This window comes from Schistosoma mansoni, chromosome 2 (genome assembly GCF_000237925.1).
Source record: "Schistosoma mansoni strain Puerto Rico chromosome 2, complete genome".
Lineage (NCBI taxonomy): Eukaryota > Metazoa > Platyhelminthes > Trematoda > Strigeidida > Schistosomatidae > Schistosoma > Schistosoma mansoni.
This window is the reverse complement of record NC_031496.1, coordinates 7,437,359-7,450,136: the sequence shown is the minus strand read 5'-3', so window position 1 is coordinate 7,450,136 and position 12,778 is coordinate 7,437,359. Positions and strand designations below refer to the sequence as shown.

The 12,778-nt window shown below is 35.3% G+C and overlaps 1 protein-coding gene across 1 annotated transcript in view; it reads left to right on the top strand.

Annotated features, from left to right (window-relative positions):
- Window positions 1-262: 262 nt before the first annotated feature.
- The window catches only part of Smp_159190 (thiamin pyrophosphokinase-related), a gene marked incomplete at its 5' end in the record, with an annotated part of 33,166 nt that continues 20,650 nt past the window's right edge, over window positions 263-12,778 (top strand). Inside the window, 3 exons of the mRNA XM_018795528.1 lie at window positions 263-283; window positions 4,086-4,364; window positions 12,163-12,281. Coding sequence (XP_018649832.1) covers window positions 263-283; window positions 4,086-4,364; window positions 12,163-12,281 — 419 coding nt within the window. The remainder of the gene's footprint in view (window positions 284-4,085; window positions 4,365-12,162; window positions 12,282-12,778) is intronic.

The following is a 12,778-nucleotide window of genomic DNA, read 5'->3' as shown; positions in this document are numbered from 1 at the left end:
AGTCCTATTCACCTTTATTCTCTAGTGATTGGTTAATAAATCAGACATATAAGACAATCTCGGTCTATCACAATAACAAGCTTTGAGGTATTTTGCCAAGCAGCAGTAATAGGCTTTGTATGAACTTATTCTGATACCGCTCTACAAAATACACCATATGTGTATTGGAACGAAAAAGCATCGTAAGATCTTATGTCGGCGGCAGACCAGGTTTCACATGTGCTACATATTTAGGACAGGCAGTTTGTAAATTACGAGATTAATGATACAGTTTGACTTGTTGGTAAGTAGACAAGTAGCCTAGAGCGATTAGTCTTCAGATATTGTGGTGATTGTCACGCGTAAGTATTCAACAAGTACTTTACTCAATACTGTTGTTCAGTTTTAAAAAAGTGAGTGAGTAGAGACTAAAAAGATAATTTCATGACTAAATTTGGTAGCTGTGGTTTGTATTTCGTTTACCTCATGATTAGTTCATATCTTGTTATTTTGCTTCATTTACCGTCTTATTCTACTGTTTTTCAACACCTTTTGTGGCTGCTGCTTTTATTGAATTGTTACCCTTTATCCAGTTTTCTCTGAAAGTAATATTGGTAATTCGATCTTGTAACAATTTTCAAGTTGTTCAGTCTGTCTATTCTTTTCCATGTCTAGTAGTCCGGGTAACATAGTGAGGGGACTTCTAGTTACGTCTCCTGAAGAAACAAACTTTTGTACTTCTGATATTTGCGTTGAGTATATCCTCTACTCAGCAGTACAAATAACTGTATGGATTATTACAAAGGTCTCAATTCATATGCGAAGTTTGTAGCTGGAATTCATCGATTTACTTTGATTCCATATGGACACGGTACCCAGCTGTTCATTTAATAGTGAACGGTGTATCACTGAAACCAACTATTTATGCTTCTACAAATTAAAACCTTAGTTATCCAGATTATTAGTGTTTGAATTTCAGCGATATAATTATTAGTATTATGTGAAAGTTCGTGTCAGGATTGTAGGCATCGCAATCTGACTGATGATCTTCCCGATCTTTATAAATGACATGGTTGAAATATGTTGCTCTAATTAGATCTGAGGTAGAATGAAGCTTCAAATGTGTCGAACTACGTTCTTCGGTTATTAGCTTTGGCTACGGGTAAACATGAACTGGTAAATAGCTGAAATTATTGGAATAAAAGAAGTCAGTGATTGACTACGACAAATCACATATTTCGAAATTAGTCCTACTGACTTTTACGTGTCATCATCCTTGAAATGTTTTGACTTTTCGTCTTTTTTCTGTATTCCATTCTCTCTCTTATCACTAGCTATTAAAGTGCAATTTTAAAACAGATAAATCCCCCAAGATGTAAATTACTTGTGATGACTTTTGTTGTGTAGGTCAATTGATAGGTTTTCACGTTTTCTCTCAGGGGTGCAACTCGTGTTTTAATTCAAATAACTTGTGGAGCACTTTCCATGGATTAGGTATATTAATTATAGGGATTGTCATGGTATTTCTGTGATATACACTTAAATTTCGTTTTGTAACTTTAACTACTCATATCATACTGAATTCTTGACCTAAGGTTTGAGATTTCTGTTTCCTTAGGTTTTCTATGGCTTTATAGGGTTCTACTCTCGTGAAACACTGTTACTGATTACTATGTCTATGGTTTGATGAATGATACTATTTAAAAACTGACTGGTAAGTAACCAGACTTAACAGTACTTCTAGTTTCACTGCTGTCATGTCTTATCTAAAATTTCATAAAGGAGTATATCTGGATAGTTAGTGTAACTTTTTGTTGAGGTAAACATTTTGGTCTCTGTTGTTTTGTTAGGGTTCAAAACTGAGTTATTTTGTAATGCCCAGTCTTGTAGTTCCTTCAGTGTTTTAATTAATAGTCGTTTGTTTAAATTACTTAACTGTGTTATGATAAAGTTGTTATCAGAGAGATGATTCATTAGGTGAATTTAATTTGTGATAATCCTTATATTGTACTCCTTAACCTTCAGTGTAATTTATGCTAGTCATTTATGAGAATTTAACGTTGAACCAAGTCCTAGGTTTAATGTGAGTACAATGGCATTAACTAGTTGAACATATTCTATTTACTCCCATTAATTTCAGTTAAAATATAGATCATCTGGAAAACGTAGTCTTCGGTATTCGTTTCACACTCGTGTAATAATTACAACTGATTTAAATAAAGAAAAAGTTACGATTTCAAAGATGAGCCGACTATGGTATTTTAAATAATATTTTAGGACATAAGGTAGTATTTTCGCAAAATTTTCCCCAGAAAGTTATGTGTCCTCCCCCTAGTTTGAAATAAAATAATTAAATATCTTTTTAAAGGTCTTATTGGATACTTTGATTGAGTTTATTATTAAGCATAATTCTGGTCACCAAGTTTCTGTTCATTTCATTCTGCCCATATATTGTTTGTTTGCATTATATATTCTTCAAGGATCATCCCGAGATAAATGCTACAAGTTTCTGCTCGATGGCTACTTTGTCGGGTTCATTCACCCAATGTTTTTGGATTGGCTATTGAAATATGCGAATGTTTTTGTGAAGACTTCTCATCCGCAACACGGTGATCATTGTATTACAGTGCACCAGGCCATAATAAATGCGAACGACCGTAGCAATGCAGTGGCAGAAGTAATGCAAGACTTGCGAGCCACAAGTCCTTTCAAGGCTCTAAAAGGGTGGAGAAACGAGGTAAGTTATTTGTTCCAGATGCCCTTGTTGGTCTTTTTTAATTTTATAGGCCTGAGACACTTCAGAAAGATTGAAAAAATATTTCGGAACAATTATAGTCTTCGGTAAAGACTTTTTGTAACCTGTCCACTTCTTTAGTCTGTTCTTAGTATGACCTGAGATTTCCTATGGTGATTCCATTTTATTTTAATTACCAGACCTATATAAGGTATGTCGATTGATTACCTAACTGTGTGGTTCACCACTTATTGGTTAGTTATCACTGATATGTAGTGATGCTAAACCATCGGGTTTGTGGTTTCTTTCACTGAAGTTTTATATGATATACACTTTCTCGTTCTTTCTACTTTTTATACACTATGAATTACTTTATGCCTGAATCTTTAGGATACAGTTCCGTAAGAAATAAATAAATTTGTAATCACATCACTATTTGAATTCATAATCACTTCCCGTAGTTGTTATGTCGATATTAATTAAATCGAAATTTAGTCACTACAAACCATATAGTCTTTCTGTACGTTATTAATGCAGAACATTAGATGATCCATGTAAGCTATTGATTTTGAGTAATTTTCCTATATACCTATATATATATCTGTTCTATCATAAATCAAAGTTTCACTTATTAGGTATTGTGTTTCATCTCTCAATTACTTGTCTTTCTAGAAAAATGCTTTGAAAAGGACCTTTGACTTATGTTTTTACTTTTAACAAAATTGCTGTTCTGCATAGTTTATAGCTGTGCTATAATATAATGATACTTACTGACAATCATTTAATTGCTACTCAACTAACTTCATACTTCAAAACTGGATCAAAGCCTCGTTACATGGAAAGTTCAAAAATGTATTTGGTTGATCCATTTATAACAGATAAAATAAGTGTCGAATCTCTGACGCATTAAATAAAAGCTGCTTAAACAACTAGGATCCAGCTTTACATGAACTAAATGATTTTATCTAAACATTATTACTTAAATTTGAAGTAACGAATGAAGCTCCCACAGCTTGTAAATGTAGAGTTAAGCACCATGGTCAGGTGCATTACTGTCTAGATATTTGATTAATAGACAATTGACTCATGCTTTCTACTATGAAAAGTACTAAATCTCCACAAAACCCCTTCTGATAATTAATAGGCAATTGTATGGAATTACGCTAATAGGCTAACTTTAGGTAATTAGTCTCAGCAGTTTAATCGATAAGGTAGTTAACTAGTATCAGTTTAGTAAGCTTATATTGCGGCAAATCATTTGAATACTTGTTCAAAATAGTACCTTCCTGATTTTCGCCTACATATCCATAAATATTTTGTTGTTATTATTAAAAGTATGTAAACGGTTATTGATTTATTGGTTTCAAAATAGGACTATGGCGTTTACATTCATGACCGTGAAGAAGTATTATTAAGAATTGAACGTTCAGCATCGAGTCTTCTGGGTATTACACGATATGGTGTACATGTAAATGGTTTCTCCTTAAATCGATACAACTACTCTAAAAAGTCTGATCGAATCGTTAATGGCAGCTCACATAATTCCAATGATTCTAATTCACTCGCTCAAATTGATCCGGACAATGTTTTTATGTGGCTCGGTTTACGATCAATAAACAAACCTACATCTCCTGGAATGCTCGATAATATGGTAATTGAATATATATATATATATATTTTTTAAAAATATTTTTTTTCAACTGAAAGTTGGTTCCAGAATTATATTGTAATCTCTCTACAGCCCAGTTTTATCACTAGGATAATATTTTAAACTGATTACGTAACTGTTGGCTCATGGCATCACATCATTCTGTTATCGAGCTGTGCCTCAGTAGTTTAGGTTTCCAACATTTTGCCGCTACTGATTCTCGGATTAGAAACCCATTTCACCTACATTGGTTAGAACGATCTGATAGTATCCCTAATCATCACACTTAAAATGTGGCTCGGAGTTAAGTACACTAATTTGTACCTGGTAACCAAGCTAAAAATTATTTCAATCGCTTCAAATTTTTTTAGTGTGGAGCCTGGTTTTAAAGTTCTTTACTTACTTACTCCTGTTACCCCCCATGAATGAACATAGGCCGCCCGCCAGCATTCTTCATCCAACTCTGTCCTGGACAATCCTTTCCAGTTGTTCCCAGTTGCTACTCATCCTTTTCATGTCTGCTTTCAATTCCCGACGTACTGTGTTCTTTGGCCTTCCTCTTTTCCGTTTCCTTTCAGGATTACAACTTAAGGCTTGCCTCGTGATGCAGTTTGGTGGTTTTCACAATTTATGTCTCATCCATTTCCGACGTCTTTTCCTAATTTCCTCCTCACCTGGAAGCTGATTTGCCCTCTCTCACAGTAGGTTGCTGCTGATGGTATGTGGTCAACAGACATTCAGTATCTGGAGTAGACAACTGTTTATGAATACTTGTACTATTGTGATGATGATTGTGGTAGTTCTGGAAGTTTCGGCTCCGAACAGTAGAACTGTCTTGACGTTCGTATTGAAGATTCTCACTTTGATATTGGTTGACAGTTTCTTTTAGTTCCGTATGTTTTACAACTCTAGGAATGCTGTCCTTGCTTTGCTAATCCATTCATTTACGTCTGTATCCGATACTCCTTGTTCATCGATGATTCTGAGTGGGTACGTGAATGTTTCCACATCTTCCAGAGTTTTTCCATCAAGTGTGATTAGGTTGGTGGTCTCCATGTCATATTTGAGGACCTTGCTTTTTTCCTTGTGTATGTTTGAGGTCTACTGATTCAGAGGCTGCTGCTACACTAGTTCTCTTCATTTGTATATGTTTGTGTTAACGGGATAGAAGAAATAGGTCATCTGCGAAGTCCAGATAATCTATTTGCATGCAAGCTGTCCATTGTATTCTGTGCTTCCCGTCAGATGTTGAGATCTTCATAATGCAGTCAACCACCGGAAGAAAGAGGAAGGAGGAGAGTAAGCAATCTTGTCTCACTCCAGTCCTCTTATGGAATGCATCTGTCAGTTGTCCTCCGTGCACCATTTTGCAGTCTAGTCCATCATATGAATTCCATATGATGTTGAAGATTTTCTCAGCCACATCATAGTTTCGAGGAAGGTTCCATAAGGTTCTTCTATCCAAACTGTTAAATGCCTTCTCATAATCAAGGAAATTGACGTACAGTGACGAGTCCCATTCAATTGATTGTTCTACGATGATTTGTATTGTTGCGATTTGGTCTGTGCATGGCCGATCCTTACATGATCCGGTTTGTTGATCTCGAAGTTGGGTGTCTACTGAGTCTTTCATCCGGTTCAGCGACACTGTGTTGAAAACTTTCCCTGGTACCGACAGTAGTGTGATGCCTCTATAGTTCTCACCTTTTCTCAAATCTTTCTTTGGTATCTTGATGAGGTTTCCTTCTCTACAGTGTGTCGGTGGCACTTGTTCCTCCTCCCAAATCTTCTTGAACTATAGGTGAAACATGTTTGCAGTTACCTCAATGTCTGACTTTAATGCTTTAGCTGATATTTTATCAGGTCCTACTGCTTCCTCACGCTTGATTTGTCTGATGGACATCCTGATTTCTTCGATCGTTGGTGGAGTGACATCTATAGGAAAATCTGTGCATGCTGCTTCGATATCCGGTGGATTCAATGGAGCTGGCCTATTCAAGAGTTCCTCAAATTGTTCCACTCATTTGTTCCTCTGTTCTTGAATTTCAGTGATTGTCTTGTCTTCTTTGTCCTTGACTGGTCTCTCTGATTTACTATATTTCCCTGCCAGTTTTTTCGTTGTGTCATATAGTTGTTTCATGTTTCCTTCTTGCGGCTTTATCCGCTGTCGCTGCTAGATCTTCAACATATTTCTGCTTGTCAGCTTTAATGTTCCTCTTCACTTGTTTGTTTGATTCTGTGTATTCGGCTTGTGCCTTGACCTTCTCTGCTCGTGTTCGACTGTTGCTAATTGCTGTCTTCTTGTCCTTCGTTTATTGGATCTTGTCCAGTGTTTTGATAGAGATCGATTTCTTATGACGATGTTTGTTGTGGCCCAGCACCTCCCGACGCTTTAGAGTTAATGCTTCTTTGATCCCTTTCCAGTTGTCCTCCATTGTAGTTTTTTTCTTTCAGTAGATCCTGTAAGGTTTGGAACCTGTTGCTGAGAATTATCTTGAATTCGTTGAGTTTGTTAGTATCTCTTAAGAAAGCTGTATCGAACCTTTGTACTGCTGTCCCCTTAGATTTCCAGTGTTTCTTCAGCTTCAGTTTCATCTTGGCTACAATCAAGTGGTGGTCTGAAGCTATGTCAGCTCCTCTCCTGGTTCTTACATCTTCCATTGTCCTTCTGAATTTTTTATTGATACAAATATGATCTATCTGGTTTTCTGTGGTGTGATCCGGTAAGATCCATGTAGTTTTGTGTATACGTTTGTGTGGGAATATTGTGCCGCCTATAACCAGTTTGTTGAATGCACATATATTTAAAAATCTCTTCCTAATTTCATTTCCCTCTCCCAGTCCATGTTGTTCGATTATATTTTCATATCCTGTGTTTTCCACTCCGACTTAAGAGTTTTGATCTCCCATCAGGATGGTGAGGTCGTTTCTTGGGCACTTCACTATGATTGATTGCAGCCTCTCATAGAACTGATCTTTATTATCGTCTTTGCTATCATTGGTGGATACATAACATTGGATAACATTCATTGTGATTCCCTCCTTTGAATTGAAGGATGCTTTGGTGATTCTGGGTCCATGAGATTCCCACCCTATAAGTGCTTTTTGTGCTTGTTTTGACAGCATCAGAGCAACTCCCTGTGTATGTGGAGCATTTTCTTCTTCGTGACCAGAGTACAGTAACATTTCTCCCTAGTGTATCCCTTTATGTCTAGTTTGAGTCCGATGGATCTCACAGTTACCAAGCACCATCAAGTTTTATCTCCTCATTTCCACAGCTATTTGATCTGTTCTCCCGGTCTCATACATTATCTGAACATTTCATGTACCTATGAAAATTATTGCTCTGGTAGTTGGAAGGAGTATCGGCCTCGTGACTTCCGAAGAATCTCGGCTTTCACAATGAGTTGTCATAATTCTTCTGAATGTAGATCCATCAACTCTGAGGACAGAGTTTAAATGGTTCAAGTTGTTTATTCTGAGCAGCGTTTTTTAGCAAGGTTATTTTCTACGGGATGGGGTTCTCGACTCCATGCCCAACCCTCCACCCTTGCGTGGGCTTGTGACAGACAGTAACCCTAGAAGACCTACAGACACAGTTTTTTAAAGTTAAATAAACAAATATTTTTTGATACTTCGTATTTAGTATACTTTCAAATGAATCATCTTAAATAAAACAGGTAGGTCACTTTCTAAGCATTGGCTATCTCTTGCAACTAATAGTTAGCACTTAAACCTGTACTTATCAACTCAGTATTTGTAATCATACAGTAAATACATCATATATATATATATATAATCACAAACGTCAAGACACTCAGGTATAATTAATACGACTACCTTGTTTAACTATATTGAGTAAAATAATGCGATTTCTTTAACCACTCGTCTCAACAGTAATTACTGACTAACTATTATCAAGTATTTCAATAACTGGTTGAACAATAAATAAATATACATGGATTGTATGCTTTTTCATGTATACTTCATAATTTTCCTTCCGTTTTATTTTCCACCGTAATATACTGTGTGAAATATTCTGTTGCGCTAGATTTTATAAGTCGATAACAGAAACATCTAAACAAGGTTATTCTCTACTCAAATCAACCAACAAGCATGTTTTTTTTATTAGATACAATTAATAATTTTACAAAGCCTTCAAATATATTGTATATGTTTAGCAATTGGTGTCAAATCAATAATCATAGTATTCATTTGAATAAGTTGTTCATTTTCACGATGTGTATAGGTCTTAATGCTCTAGATTATAAACACATGTTTTTAGTAAACATTCGTTATTGTCTGGCGCTGGAATCCAGGACGTATGTTTCAGTTTATTTAAATTTACTAGTTCAGTATATAACCCCTTGGATACTACCCTTAATTCAGGGTCTGAAAAGTCAAGAAAATGAAAATTTCGCAAACGCGATGAAAATGATGTTGGTGGTCTTATAATAGTATTCCGACACAAGAAAATGGGTTTTAAGCGTTCTTTAAGCCCTAACACTTCAGGTTGGGTTATTTTGCTTACTATCCTGTATATGTGTTGTATGTAGTATAAGCTATATTGCTATGTAGAGCGGAAGGTCTCTTATGAGATTAGAGGTTCTCAATTGATATTCTGGATGGTTCGGCATTACTTTGGAAGGTTTTGCTGACTGTTCATACGCATATTTGGTTTGCTGGTTAACCGATTTCATTCATACTGGTGGTCGCTTTTCAGTCTTTCCAAGGGCGATTGTCATTGGGACGTTGTATGTCATATCATCATTGCTAACATTAATGAGTTGGAATGTCATGTAGGCGGAATAGGTCAACTTTGGTCTGTTCGTGCTGTGCATAATTGATTTACGTGATCAATGATCAGAACAGTCATACATATGATGTATATGTGTATGTAAATAGTGCGAATGGTCCACCAGAGTGCTGGGTACCTGTGTTTGCACCACATGATTGAGCTGTACTATCCAGATTGTAGCGTTGAAGCCTTTGTGGTGTCTGGTTCTCCTGTGAAGTGAGTTTGAGCTTTACTGTCTGGGTTGTCACGTGAAAGTCTGGATGGTGTACGATTCTCATGAAAACTAATCTAAAATTACTCTAGCCCACAAGGGTATATTATATAACTTATATTATATCAATAGCAACTTGAAGTTGAAAGTAGAAAGTTACTGGGTTTGAACCGTAGTATAAACATTAATGCCGGGATGCAGGTACATATCCAGTTGTCAAGTCCCAAATAGAGGGAAACATACCTTGATTCCAATGCCAGCCACAACCCAATTTTGTTAAAACTAATCGACTATGTGGCAGTACAGAGGCAATCCACTAACATGCATATACATCATTTGTGACTGACCAGTTACAGTTCTTGTCATCACCAATAGGAAAACAAAATCCTTTACAAAAAATAAACCTTTTTGTCTAACAACTCGTCATTAAGCTAATACCCGAAAATAGAGAATAGTATAAATTATTAATAATTGAACTAATTCAAAACTATCTACATTCAGCCAAATACAACGTAGAACGTGTTACACGTATACATTGGTTTAAATTGTCATACGTCAGAAAGAAAGTTTATGCACATTCAACTAAATATTAGTTCCTTCGTAATAAGAAATACGGTTTTGTGTAAAACATGACGTCTTACTAAGAAGTTTAATAAATGGTGATAGTCATAAGATGTCACCCGTCTCTATATTTTTATAAATCAGTTGGGCAGTGGGTTACTGGTTTTACAATTTGTGCTTGATCAACATGTCCGAAGTGCAAATTCTACTCCACTTACTTCCTTTTGCAGTCAGTCAAACACAACGTAGAACCTGGTAAATATATACATTGGTTCAAATTGTCATACATCATTAGCACAGCGATATGAAATTATTAAGGCAATTCATAGAGTAGTAGAGGTATTAACAGTATTAATGGTAGTAGGAAAGATTAGGCACCAACGATACGATCCAAGAAAATATAAATTAGTGAAATAAACAAAGCTATGAAGAATTCATAACCTTAGGATCTCGAGGAAGACAAAGAATGGATACATCCGTGCGGTTACAAACGATTTCCATTCCACTTTTCTAACCACTGGTTACGATAATCACGTACAACTCGACCAGATGGTCTATACTTGAAAACATGGCTCAATCCAATTATCTTCGACTCTATGAACTGATGTCACGTCCTTGTTTTGCCGTCTCTGGTTTTCTTCCGACCTACCCCTACCTACGTAACACATGTCCCAACCACATCAGTTGGTGAAGTTTTGCTGCCTCGCTAACATGTCTGCCATGTTTATCTAGTACTATATTCTTTTATCTGGAATTGCTTGCTTAGTTGTCCCAAAATATACAGATGACACTTCAAAGACATCTATGACAAAATACTAGTAACCCACGACTATCATTTTTTTAATGACCATGCTTCATATCTATAAAGTAGAACGGAGAGAACTGTTGCACAGTAATCTCGTTTTTGGTTGACAGACGGATATGTCACCTATGCCACAGGTGATGCAAAAGCCAATCCAACTTTCTGAATCCATGCCAATATTTCGTTAGCAACCAGCCCATGATGACTGATGAGACTTTAAAAGTAAGTGATGTGGTCAATACACTCAACTACCTCATTCCCTATCGTTAATTCAGGTGCTGGCTCAATTCAATCGTAAATCAAAATTTTGCACCTGGTGGGAAAGTATGTGCAAAAAGGAAAGTACTCATGAATTTGAGAGCTTAGACTTTTTCAAACATTTTTAGAAATTTTTTTCAGAAAGATAGATTTGTTGAATATTTCCATAAAAAGTCAGTAATTTTCTGTGCGACGTAGATGCTTATCACAACCTTGTATGATTAGGTAAGAAATTATTAACTAATTACATAACATAGTTTCATTTGATGATAAACTCGACTTTTTTTTACATATTCTGATAAAATCTTCGAGACTTTTGTTCACTTTGACGGTGATTAAATAGACTGAAGTTATAACAGCCTAAGCGTAATTCAATTCTAGGAGTTCGAATTCATAGTCGTAAACAAAGTTTCGTACTTGTGTCTTTCACACAATCGATTGAACTATAACTGATCACTGAAATGCATGCATATCGATTAATTATTATTATGTTGTTTTTTTCGAAAGTGTATTACATCTATTTCTGGTTATCCAGCTTTGAAATATCGATAGAAATGCTTTACATAGTCGTTTTATGACCCATCTCTATACAACGGTCACTTTTTAAATGGTGTTAGAAAATTTTTTAAAAAATATTTCATTTAGGACAATCCAGATTGCTCTTCACATCAAACAAAATACAAGAGTTTTATTAAAAAGTAAATACCTAGTTTTCTTAACCATTTAAAATGAGTTAAATTATAATGGCGACATATTGTAGAAAGATATATTCATCTATTTATCTACCTATCTACGTATTATCAGTATTTTTTAAGACTACTTATCGGTTTTATCATCCATTATGAATTGCGAGCAGATTTAGATACAGAATTTTTTTAACTCATAAAGAGAGTAATAAAACAAAAAATCTTATTGAATACACTTCATCTTGTTGTGCTAACGAGGTATGGCAACTTGGACCGATGCATAAATGTGCCTGATCCTACGTTATAGCTGACTGACTGAACTATATGAAAGAATAACTTTTTTTCCAAAAAATCTTACTAAAAATCTCTGAACTTTCACTTTCTAGATGTTAACAACTCATTTACAAGTAACCACATTTAATCTACTTAATTTAAGGATAACGTAATATATTTTTGTTGTTGTTGTTGTTCGAACTTACATTCAGGCTGCTGGAGGCTTAACATATGGTCTCGATGTAATGGAATGTGCTCGTAAAGAATGTCAAGAGGAAGCAAGTGTACCAGAGCATATGCTTGGCAAACTAACCCTTGTAAATCAAATCAGGTAAGTTGTATTTATATATTGTAAAAATTAATTTTGAATTAGAATATTATATTTTATTTAGTTTATCGATGGAAATATTTTTTTACTCAATAAATTAGTAAGATTTCAGTTCTCTTAACTGTTTATGTATTATTTAAAAAAAACATTAGGTGTTTTGGTTATCAGATGGTTGGAGATAGTCAACAGGAAACACTAGACTAGACCTAAGTTTCATTCTAGCTTGTAATCCGCATCAGCAATGTGTAATTGTAGTGTTGACGGAACTGATGTTATTTGTAACATTCAAACCTGGATCATGCAGCGTTACGCCAGATACATTACCATAGTTATTCGGGTTACCATTTATTTCCTATGGGACTGAGTTAGTTGCATTGATCTGCCACTGTGTAATGAATAATATCATGTTCCCCTAATTTTTTATAGATAGATAGATATATAATCTAAACACAGTAGTAAAACGAGTCGTTGTGTAAAGCCTAACCTTTTGTAGGTTTCTG